This window comes from Entelurus aequoreus, linkage group LG18 (genome assembly GCF_033978785.1).
Source record: "Entelurus aequoreus isolate RoL-2023_Sb linkage group LG18, RoL_Eaeq_v1.1, whole genome shotgun sequence".
Taxonomy (NCBI): Eukaryota; Metazoa; Chordata; class Actinopteri; order Syngnathiformes; family Syngnathidae; genus Entelurus; species Entelurus aequoreus.
Genome location: NC_084748.1, coordinates 46,647,138 through 46,659,637, shown reverse-complemented (window position 1 = coordinate 46,659,637; position 12,500 = coordinate 46,647,138). Strand labels below are relative to the sequence as shown.

General features: G+C 37.3%; 1 protein-coding gene across 1 annotated transcript in view; it reads left to right on the top strand.

Annotated features, from left to right (window-relative positions):
• LOC133633627 (microtubule-associated serine/threonine-protein kinase 1-like) overlaps nucleotides 1–12,500 on the top strand; it is an 83,294-nt gene that overhangs the window by 64,687 nt on the left and 6,107 nt on the right. Inside the window, exons 18-20 of the mRNA XM_062026211.1 lie at nucleotides 7,779–8,023; nucleotides 10,032–10,283; nucleotides 10,360–10,592. Coding sequence (XP_061882195.1) covers nucleotides 7,779–8,023; nucleotides 10,032–10,283; nucleotides 10,360–10,592 — 730 coding nt within the window. The remainder of the gene's footprint in view (nucleotides 1–7,778; nucleotides 8,024–10,031; nucleotides 10,284–10,359; nucleotides 10,593–12,500) is intronic.

Here is a 12,500-nt window from a genome sequence, read left to right as displayed (position 1 = left end):
GCTGGCTCGGCAATTAAAAAGCGCTTTCACAGCTGTGGGGTTTCCCTTTTATGGCCCGCGTACATGAACAATGTGAGCTGACGGTGGCAGTTATTAAACACCAGTGTTGCTAACTGCGCGTGTCACCTGCTGACTTGAAACGTTGTCGCCTGACAAGGTGATCAGGATAATAGGATGGCGATGGCGTCCCCTCACTCCATGTCAGCGCTTCATGCGAAGACCATCCATCCACATTTCAAAATAATAAATCATTCACACGTTCTGCTTATTTATGGCCTTCCATATTGGATTTTGTTGGAACATTTCAAGTTGGAGCTGTCTCCGTATTCTGTACAGTTCCTATATTAAAGGAAGTTCCAGTGTTTTCATCACATGTTCTGTCTGAATTATGAAAGGAGTATTAATGATTGTCATCTTTGGATGATATCATCTTTTATTAACCGTGTTACCACGGTTACAAGGGATTATTGTCAAGAATGGAAATGTTTCGAAGGCAAGATTTTTATTTTGAAACAAAACTAACGTTACCCTACTTTATTTATATTACATCATTATAATCAAATATATGTTTTATGTTTTGTATCATTTTCATACATTTTGGGGCTACAGTAATACCTATTTGTTTTATTATTAAAACATGCAAAGGGCTTTGTTGAAAACCCAAATAATCCATCCCATAATTTAGTACAGTTTTGCATGCATAAAACAATGCAGAATGTCATATGCGTGATGAACAAAATTGATAAATGAACATTTAACATCACCATCTTGCTCAGTTGTAATACACTTTTCCACCACTTGTGGCAGTACTGACAATATCAAACAAACAGAAGAAGTCTGGAGATAAAGTCATAGAGAAGTTTCATAAGTGCAAAAATTATGACTAAATTAATGAAACTGTGTTTTTTTTTTTGCACTTTAATTTTAGTGAAGGTTTATTTAGGAAACATTTTCATTACTAATTTAGTTCATTTATTTCGGCACAACATAATTGTATGTTCTTTTATAATTCATCAGTTAAGTCCCTTCTCATGGGGTATATTTAGCGCTTATTTTTCTAAATATCCTAAAATAAGCCTAAAGTTTACGTGTTCAATAAACAATAATCTCTGTGTGTCAGGTTCAAACACTGATGACATCTATTAAACAAGACCAGAAGCAAGGCATTAAACAGAGACAGAATTCAATTTGGCTCAATGAGGAGAAACGCGTAGACACAGTATCGTCCCGCGCTCTGACGAAAGATTGTACGCCTCTTTTATTTGGACTTTCCCTGATTACATGGCAACAGCTGTTTCTAAGGGAGGGGGGTCATAAACGGCCATCGCCTTTGATTAAAAACCCTAAAGACGCAAGACATCAGAACAATTTCAGTCTTGATAAATCACAGTGCTATTTACTTATATTTGCATCCCCTCCTCCCAGTAGTGTGGGTGTTCTGGTGACCAGCATATTTTCTGCATATTCATGAAGACAGTCGCGCTAAATGGATTGAACCCCTGATTATTGGGGCCCCGAGCGCCCTCTAGAGGGCCGCCAAAAAATATGTTTTTCTCAGCTGTGGTCCGTATGGGCCGCGGCGGTACTCAGTTGCAATAACGCTTTTCCACCACTTGTGGCAGTAATGACAATATCAAACAAACAGAAGAAGTCTGGAGATAAAGTCTTAGAGAAGTTTCTTAAGCGCAAAAATTATGACTAAAGTGATGACGCTGTGTTTTCATTTGCACTTTAATTGTTTTTATTTATTTTATTGTTTAGTTAAGAAAACATTTTCATTATTAATTTTACCCCAACATATTTATATGTAAATGTATTTTCCGTCAGTTATTTATAAGTCCCTTTTCATGCAATATATTTGATTAGTATTCATTTTCTAATTAGCCTGAGCTAAGCCTAAAGTGTTTGTGTTGAATAAATGATATTCTTTGTGATTTTAAAAATTGGTTTAATATCATTTGACAAGGTTGAAAACTGTAAATAGATTAGATAAAATGATTGAATACTAATAAAATCAAGAGTAAGATGACTAATTCGGTGTTAATATTTGAATGGAAAAGTGGAAAAGTTGGGCCCAGAGATCAAAAAGGTTAAGAACCCTAAAGATGCCCCACAGAACAATTTCAGTCTTGATAAATCACCATAAAAGCCTTGGTCTTACCCTGGCAGCATGGTGCGTTCACTGACACTAGGGAAACCCGGGTTCTTAGGCTCTGGTTGACTTTGATTGTACTAAATCTGGGGCGTATGAAAACCTAGAATTTGTTTTGCCTAACACAGAATCGTACTAAAACTGCGGCGCATGAAAACCAAGGCATGCTTTTGCCTAACACAGAATCGTACTAGAACTGGGGTGCATGAAAACCAACACTTGTTTTTGCCTCACACAGAATCGTACTAAAACTGGGGTGCATGAAAACCAACACTTGTTTTTGCCTCACACAGAATCGTACTAAAACTGGGGCGAACGAAAACCAAGACTTCTTTCTGCCTAACACAGAATTGTACTAAAACTGGGGAGTATGAAAACCAAGGTATGCTTTTGCCTAACACAGAATTGTACCAAAACTGGAGCGTAGGAAAACCCAGGCTTGTTTTTGCCTAACACAGAATCGTACTAAAACTGGGGCGAATGAAAACCAACACTTGTTTTTACCTCACACAGAATCGTACTAAAACTGGGGTGAATGAAAACCAAGGTATGCTTTTGCCTAACACAGAATCATATTAAAACTGGGGCGTATGAAAACCAAGGCATGCTTTTGCCTAACACAGAATCGTACTAGAACTGCGGCGCATGAAAACCAACACTTGTTTTTGCCTCACACAGAATCGTACTAAAACTGGGGCGCATGAAAACCAACACTTGTTTTTGCCTCACAGAATCGTACTAAAACTGGGGCGAATGAAAACCAAGACTTCTTTCTGCCTAACACAGAATTGTACTAAAACTGGGGAGTATGAAAACCAAGGTATGCTTTTGCCTAACACAGAATCGTACCAAAACTGGAGCGTAGGAAAACCCAGGCTTGTTTTTGCCTAACACAGAATCGTACTAAAACTGGGGCGAATGAAAACCAACACTTGTTTTTACCTCACACAGAATCGTACTAAAACTGGGGTGAATGAAAACCAAGGTATGCTTTTGCCTAACACAGAATCATACTAAAACTGGGGCGTATGAAAACCAAGGCATGCTTTTGCCTAACACAGAATCGTACTAGAACTGCGGCGCATGAAAACCAAGACTAGTTTTTGCCTCACACAGAATCGTACAAAAACTGGGGCGAATGAAAACCAACACTTGTTTTTACCTCACACAGAATCGTACTAAAACTGGGGTGAATGAAAACCAAGGTATGCTTTTGCCTAACACAGAATCATACTAAAACTGGGGAGTATGAAAACCAAGGTATGCTTTTGCCTAACACAGAATTGTACCAAAACTGGGGCGTATGAAAACCAAGACTTGTTTTTGCCTAACAGAATCGTACTAAAACTGGAGCTTAGGAAAACCAAGGCATGCTTTTGCCTAACACAGAATCGTACTAAAACTGGGGCGTATAAAAACCAAGACTTGTTTTTGTCTAACACAGAATCGTACTAAAACTGGGGCGCATGAAAACCAAGACTTGTTTTTGCCTAACACAGTATGGTACTAAAACTGGGGCGTATGAAAACCAAGACTTGATTTTGCCTAACACAGAATCATACTAAAACTGTTGCGCATGAAAACCAAGACTTGTTTTTGCCTAACAGAATCGTACTAAAACTGGAGCTTAGGAAAACCAAGGCATGCTTTTGCCTAACACAAATCGTACTAAAACTGGGGCGTATAAAAACCAAGACTTGTTTTTGTCTAACACAGAATCGTACTAAAACTGGGGCGAATGAAAACCAAGACTTGTTTTTGCCTAACACAGTATGGTACTAAAACTGGGGCGTATGAAAACCAAGACTTGATTTTGCCTAACACAGAATCATACTAAAACTGTTGCGCATGAAAACCAAGACTTGTTTTTGCCTAACAGAATCGTACTAAAACTGGAGCTTAGGAAAACCAAGGCATGCTTTTGCCTAACACAGAATCGTACTAAAACTGGGGTGTATGAAAACCAAGACTTGTTTTTGTCTAACACAGAATCGTACTAAAACTGGGGCGAATGAAAACCAAGACTTGTTTTTGCCTAACACAGTATGGTACTAAAACTGGGGCGTATGAAAACCAAGACTTGATTTTGCCTAACACAGAATCATACTAAAACTGTTGCGCATGAAAACCAAGACTTGTTTTTGCCTAACAGAATCGTACTAAAACTGGAGCTTAGGAAAACCAAGGCATGCTTTTGCCTAACACAGAATCGTACTAAAACTGGGGCGTATAAAAACCAAGACTTGTTTTTGTCTAACACAGAATCGTACTAAAACTGGGGCGAATGAAAACCAAGACTTGTTTTTGCCTAACACAGTATGGTACTAAAACTGGGGCGTATGAAAACCAAGACTTGATTTTGCCTAACAGAATCATACTAAAACTGTTGCGCATGAAAACCAAGACTTGTTTTTGCCTAACAGAATCGTACTAAAACTGGAGCTTAGGAAAACCAAGGCATGCTTTTGCCTAACACAGAATCGTACTAAAACTGGGGCGTATAAAAACCAAGACTTGTTTTTGCCTAACACAGAATCATACTAAAACTGTTGCGCATGAAAACCAAGACTTGTTTTTGCCTAACAGAATCGTACTAAAACTGGAGCTTAGGAAAACCAAGGCATGCTTTTGCCTAACACAGAATCGTACTAAAACTGGGGTGTATGAAAACCAAGACTTGTTTTTGTCTAACACAGAATCGTACTAAAACTGGGGCGAATGAAAACCAAGACTTGTTTTTGCCTAACACAGTATGGTACTAAAACTGGGGCGTATGAAAACCAAGACTTGATTTTGCCTAACACAGAATCATACTAAAACTGTTGCGCATGAAAACCAAGACTTGTTTTTGCCTAACAGAATCGTACTAAAACTGGAGCTTAGGAAAACCAAGGCATGCTTTTGCCTAACACAGAATCGTACTAAAACTGGGGCGTATAAAAACCAAGACTTGTTTTTGTCTAACACAGAATCGTACTAAAACTGGGGCGAATGAAAACCAAGACTTGTTTTTGCCTAACACAGTATGGTACTAAAACTGGGGCGTATGAAAACCAAGACTTGATTTTGCCTAACAGAATCATACTAAAACTGTTGCGCATGAAAACCAAGACTTGTTTTTGCCTAACAGAATCGTACTAAAACTGGAGCTTAGGAAAACCAAGGCATGCTTTTGCCTAACACAGAATCGTACTAAAACTGGGGCGTATAAAAACCAAGACTTGTTTTTGTCTAACACAGAATCGTACTAAAACTGGGGCGAATGAAAACCAAGACTTGTTTTTGCCTAACACAGTATGGTACTAAAACTGGGGCGAATGAAAACCAAGACTTGATTTTGCCTAACACAGAATCATACTAAAACTGGGGCGTATGAAAATCAAGATATGCTTTTGCCTAACACAGAATCGTACTAAAATAGGTGCGTATGAAAACCAAGACTTCTTTTTGTCTAACACAGAATGGTACTAAAACTGGGGCGTATGAAAACCAAGACTTGTTTTTGTCTGACATAGAATGGTACTAAAACTGGGGCGTATGAAAACCAAGACTTGTTTTTGTCTGACATAGAATGGTACTAAAACTGGGGCGTATGAAAACCAAGACTTGTTTTTGTCTGACATAGAATGGTACTAAAACTGGGGCGTATGAAAACCAAAGTACCGCTGTGTGTTTTTTCTGGGAACTATTTGGGTTAAGGAGGATTAATGAGCAGGTTGCAAGAACTGGTAGTAAACAAGAACTGGTAGTAAACAAGAACTAGTAGTAAACAAGAACTAGTAGTTAACAAGAACTGGTAGTAAACAAGAACTGGCAGTAAACAAGAACTGGCAGTAAACAAGAACTGGTAGTAAACAAGAACTAGCAGTAAACAAGAACTGGTAGTAAACAAGAACTGGTAGTAAACAAGAACTAGTAGTAAACAAGAACTGGTAGTAAAGAAGAACTAGTAGTAAACAAGAACTGGCAGTAAACAAGAACTAGTAGTAAACAAGAACTGGTAGTAAACAAGAACTAGCAGTAAACAGGAACTGGTAGTAAACAAGAACTGGTAGTAAACAACAACTGGCAGTAAACAGGAACTAGTAGTAAACAAGAACTAGTAGTAAACAAAAACTGGTAGTAAATAAGAACTAATAGTAAACAAGAACTGGTAGTAAACGAGAACTAGTAGTAAATAAGAACTAGTAGTAAAGAAGAACTGGTAGTAAACAAGAACTGGCAGTAAACAGGAACTAGTAGTAAACAAGAACTAGTAGTAAACAAGAACTGGTAGTAAACAAGAACTAGTAGTAAACAGGAACTGGTAGTAAACAAGAACTATTAGTAAACAAGAACTAGTAGTAAACAAGAACTGGTGGTAAATAAGAACTAGTAGTAAACAGGAACTGGTAGTAAATAAGAACTAGTAGTAAACAAGAACTATTAGTAAACAAGAACTGGTAGTAAATAAGAACTAGTAGTAAACAAGAACTGGTAGTAAACAAGAACTAGCAGTAAACAGGAACTAGTAGTAAACAAGAACTAGCAGTAAACAAGAAATGGTAGTAAACAAGAACTAGCAGTAAACATGAACTAGTAGTAAACATGAACTAGTAGTAAACAAGAACTAGTAGTAAACAAGAACTGGTAGTAAATAAGAACTAGTAGTAAACAAGAACTCGTAGTAAACAAGAACTGGCAGTAAACAGGAACTAGTAGTAAACAATAACTAGTAGTAAACAAGAACTATTAGTAAACAAAAACTATTAGTAAACAAGAACTGGTAGTAAATAAGAACTCGTAGTAAACAGGAACTGGTAGTAAACAAGAACTAGTAGTAAACAGGAACTGGTAGTAAACAAGAACTAGTAGTAAACAAGAACTATTAGTAAATAAGAACTATTAGTAAATAAGAACTAGTAGTAAACCAGAACTAGTAGTAAACAAGAACTATTAGTAAACAAGAACTAGTAGTAAACCAGAACTAGTAGTAAACAAGAACTAGCAGTAAACAAGAACTATTAGTAAACAAGAACTAGTAGTAAACCAGAACTAGTAGTAAACAAGAACTAGCCGTAAACAAGAACTAGTAGTAAACAAGAACTAGTAGTAAACCAGAACTAGCAGTAAACAAGAACTAGTAGTAAACAAGAACTATTAGTAAACAAGAACTAGTAGTAAACCAGAACTAGTAGTAAACAAGAACTAGCAGTAAACAAGAACTAGTAGTAAACCAGAACTAGTAGTAAACCAGAACTAGTAGTAAACAAGAACTAGCAGTAAACAAGAACTAGTAGTAAACCAGAACTATTAGTAAACAAGAACTAGTAGTAAACCAGAACTAGTAGTAAACAAGAACTAGCAGTAAACAAGAACTAGTAGTAAACAAGAACTAGTAGTAAACCAGAACTAGTAGTAAACAAGAACTAGTAGTAAACCAGAACTAGTAGTAAACCAGAACTATTAGTAAACAAGAACTAGTAGTAAACCAGAACTAGTAGTAAACAACAACTAGCAGTAAACAACAACTAGTAGTAAACCAGAACTAGTAGTAAACCAGAACTAGTAGTAAACCAGAACTGGTAGTACACAAGAACTAGTAGTAAACCAGAACTAGTAGTAAACAAAGTGTCTCCGCATGCAGGAAGCGGCTGTCCTGCTCAGAGTCGCTCTACATGGACGGAGATGCCAGTCCTCCTCTCGGCGCTCGGCGGCGCTTCTCGGCTTTGATGGACACGCATCGCTTCGCCTCGCCCATGGAGGGTGAGTCCGACTTCCTGACCAGGCAAGCCCCCTTCAAGGTCCGGGGAACCTCCCTGGACGGGGCCGGCGCTCCGTCCGCCAACCTCGGGGAGCCGAGGAACAGTCTGAGAGAAGTCAACGGAGCAGGTGGGCAAGTCAGCACTTCCTTTGTGTACTTGTCACCACGGCACAGGTGTCCAAGTCCTGGTCCGGGTCCAGATCTGGCCCGACACTTCATTTTATGTGGCCTGCCGCTTCATTTATGTGGTGTGTCACATCATTCAATGTGTGGTGTGTCACGTCTTTTAATGTCATTCAGTGTGGCCACTCACTAGTTTAAAACTGGTATGTCGCATTGCTCTAAGTGGCTTTTCAATGTGGCCTGACACACCATTTAAGGTGGCCCGCCACTTCTTTTTATGTGGTCAGTCACATCATTTAAATTGGCCCGCCACATCATTCAGTGTGGCCACTCACTAGCTTAAATGTGGTTTATCACATCATTTAATGTGGCCTTGGCCCGCCATATCATTCAATGTGGTCTGCCACAGTATTTAAAATGGCCTGCCGCATCATTCAGCGTGGTCACTCACTAGTTTAAATGTGGTCCATCACATAATTTTAAGTGGTCTGTCATTTCATTTAACATGGCCCGCCACATCTTTTTATGTGATCCATCTAATCATTTAAAGTGGCCCGCCACGTCATTCAGCGTGGTCACTCACTAGTTTAAATGTGGTCCATCACATAATTTTAAGTGGTCTGTCATTTCATTTAACGTGGCCCGCCACATCTTTTTATGTGAGGCATTTAATCATTTAAAGTGGCCCGCCACGTCATTCAGTGTGGTCACTCACTAGTTTAAAGTGGTTCGTCACATCATTTTAAGTCGCCTGTCATGTCATTTGATGTGGCCTGACACTTCTTTTTATGTGATCCGTCTAATCATTTAATGTGGCCCGCCACGTCGTTCAGCGTGGTCACTCACTAGTTTAAATGTGGTCCGTCACATCATTTTAAGTCGCCTGTCATGTCATTTGATGTGGCCTGACACTTCTTTTTATGTGATCCGTCTAATCATTTAAAGTGGCCCGCCACGTCGTTCAGCGTGGTCATTCACTAGTTTAAATGTGGTCCGTCACATCATTTTAAGTCACCTGTCATGTCATTTGATGTGGCCTGACACTTCTTTTTGTGTGATCCGTCTAATCATTTAAAGTGGCCCGCCACGTCGTTCAGCGTGGTCACTCACTAGTTTAAATGTGGTCCGTCACATCATTTTAAGTCGCCTGTCATGTCATTAAATGTGGCCCACCACATCATTTCATTTGGCCTGTCATGTCATTTAATGTGGCCTTCTAAATTATTTAATGTGCACCACCACATCATTCAATGTGGTCCGCCACATTATTTACCGTGGTCTGCCACAGTACCACATTAAAAGTGGCCTGCCAGATCATTCAATCTGGCCCGCCATATCATTTTATGTGGCCCGCCACGCCATACAATGTAGTCTACCACATCATGTAGTGGTCACTCACGCAATTTAAATATAATTTAAATTGGCCTTCCACATTATTTAACGTGCTCCACTACATCATTAAATGCGGTCCGCCCCCACATTTCAGTTGGCCTTCCACGTCATTCAATGTGGTCCATCACAACATTTAATATGGCCTGTCATGTCATTAAAGTGGCCCTCCGCGTCATTTGATGTGCTCAGCGACATCATTCAACTAGGGCCGTCACATCATTTATGTGTGTAATCTGCCACATCATTTACGGTGCCTCGTCATGTCATTAAATGTGGCCTGCCAGATAATTTAATGTGGTCACTCACGCAATTTAAATCTGGTCTGTAATATAATTTAAAGTGGCCCGTCATGTCTCTAAATGTGGCCTTCCACGTTATTTAATGTGCTCCACTACATCATTACACGTGGACTGCCACATCATGTTATATGGTCTGCCACATCAATTACTGTGGTCACCCATGTAATTTAAAAGTGGCCTGTCATGTCTCTAAATTCTGCCTTCTATGTGGTCTGCCACTTCAATTACCGTGGCCCCTGAGGGCAGCCATAGTCGCGAAGTGGCCCTCAGTAAAGAGTTAGCCCGGCCAGGTCCCCAGTAATGCTGACCTGACTCCCTACAGACAAGTCCCCCAGGCAGGGAGACACACCAGGAGTGACCATCAGCACGTTGGCACCAGCTCCGGCGCCAGTGGCCCGTGACGTGGTGACGCCGCTCTACGACCCCCTGGGGCCCCGGGCCACCAACGACCTGGTCCTGCGGAGGGCCCGTCACTCCCATTTGTCCGGCGACGGAGAGAAACGGACCTCCAGAGCCGGCAACAAGGTCATCAAATCCGCCTCGGCCACCGCCTTGTCCGTCATCATACCGTCTGGTGAGGACAAGTCCCACGTCCACACGTCCACGGTTTTTGCCAGGACTAAAGTCTCTTCCCTCCCTGCTTGGTGTAGTGGACCAGCATGGTGGATTCTCCCCGCTGGCCAGTCCCATGTCGCCTCACTCCTTCTCCTCCAATCCGTCCTCCCGCGACTCTTCTCCCAGTCGGGACTTCTTCCCCACGGTGAGCGTGCTGTGCTCCCCCATCACCATCCACCGCTCGGGGAAGAAGTACGGCTTCACCCTGCGGGCCATCAGGGTCTACATTGGAGACAGCGACATCTACAGCGTGCACCACATAGTCTGGGTGAGCAGCTTCATCTTCATCATTATCACAATACTGGGAGGGGAATATGCTAATCAATTGTTTAGCAGTCGCGATATGATTGATCAAGACTGGAACTGTTCTGCGCCTATATCTATAAGGCTTGAACTGTACGCGCAATCTGGCCAAGTGACGCACTTTCTTTTAAATGTAATGCACTTTGTGTTACATTTTATACGTATGATAAGGGTGGCCAAAAATAAAAAAATCTATTTTCAGATTAATCGTGATTCTTATTTGTAACGATTCTTAAATCGATCAATTTTTTAATTTAAAAAATATATATATTTTCTTTATATTTTTAATGTAATGCACTTTGTGCTACATTTTAAATGTTTGATAATTTTGGGTGTCATTTTTTTTTAATTTTCAGATAAATTGCAATTCTTATTTGTAACAATTCTTAATCGATTAAAAAATATATATATTTTTTTTAATCTGCAAAAAATATATCTTTTTTTTTTTAAGTTTTTATTTTTTATTTTTGTTTTTTAATGCAATGCACTTTGTGTTACATTTTATAAGCATGATGAGTAAGGGTGGCCCAAAAAAAAAAAAAAAAAGATTTTCAGATTAGTCGTGATTCTTATTTGTAACGATTTTTAATCGATTCAAAAGAATCAAAAATAAAATGTTTTATTATTTTTGAAATATTTTTGAAATATTTTTGAAATATTTTTTTAATATTTTTGAAATATTTTTGAAATATTTTTTAAATATTTTTTTAATATTTTTTAAATATTTTTTTAATATTTTTTTAATATTTTTTCTGTAATGTACTTATAAGCATGATGAGTAGAGGTGGCCAAAAAAAAAAAAAAAAAAGATTTTCAGATTAGTCGTGATTCTTATTTGTAACGATTTTTAATCGATTCAAAAGAATCAAAAATAAAATGTTTTATTTTTTAAATATTTTTTAAATATTTTTTAAATATTTTTTAAATATTTTTTAAATATTTTTTAAATATTTTTTAAATATTTTTTTAATATTTTTTTAATATTTTTGAAATATTTTTTAATATTTTTGAAATATTTTTTTATATTTTTGAAATATTTTTTAAATATTTTTTAAATATTTTTTAAATATTTTTTTAATATTTTTTTAATATTTTTTTAATATTTTTTTAATATTTTTTAAATATTTTTTAAATATTTTTTAAATATTTTTTTAATATTTTTTCTGTAATGCACTAAGTGTTACATTTTATAAGCATGATGAGTAGGGGTGGCCAAAAAAAAAAAAAAAAAGATTTTCAGATTAATCATGATTCTTATTCGTAACAATTCTTAATCGATTCAAAAGAATCAAACATCGATGTTTCTAATTTTTTAAATTTTTTATGTAATGCGCTTTGTGTTACATTTTATACGTATGATAAGTAGGGGTGGCCAAAAACAAAAAATCGATTTTCAGATTAATCGTGATTCTTATTTGTAACGATTCTTAATCGATTCAAAAGAATCAAACATCGATTTTTTTTTGATTTTTTTTTTATGTAATGCACTTTGTGTTACATTGTATAAGTATGATAAGTAAGGGTGGCCAAAAACAAAAAAATTGATTTTCAGATTAATCGTGATTCTTATTTGTAACGATTCTTAAATCGATCAATTTTTTTATTTAAAAAAATATATATATTTTCTTTATATTTTTAATGTAATGCACTTTGTGCTACATTTGAAATGTTTGATAAGTTTGGGTGTAATTTTTTTTAAATTTTCAGATAAATTGCAATTCTTATTTGTAACAATTCTTAATCGATTAAAAAAAAAATATTTTTTTTTTTAATCTGCAAAAAATATATGTTGTTTTTTTAGTTTTTAGTTTTTTTGTTTTATTTTTGTTTTTTTATGCAATGCACTTTGTGTTACATTTTATAAGCATGAGTA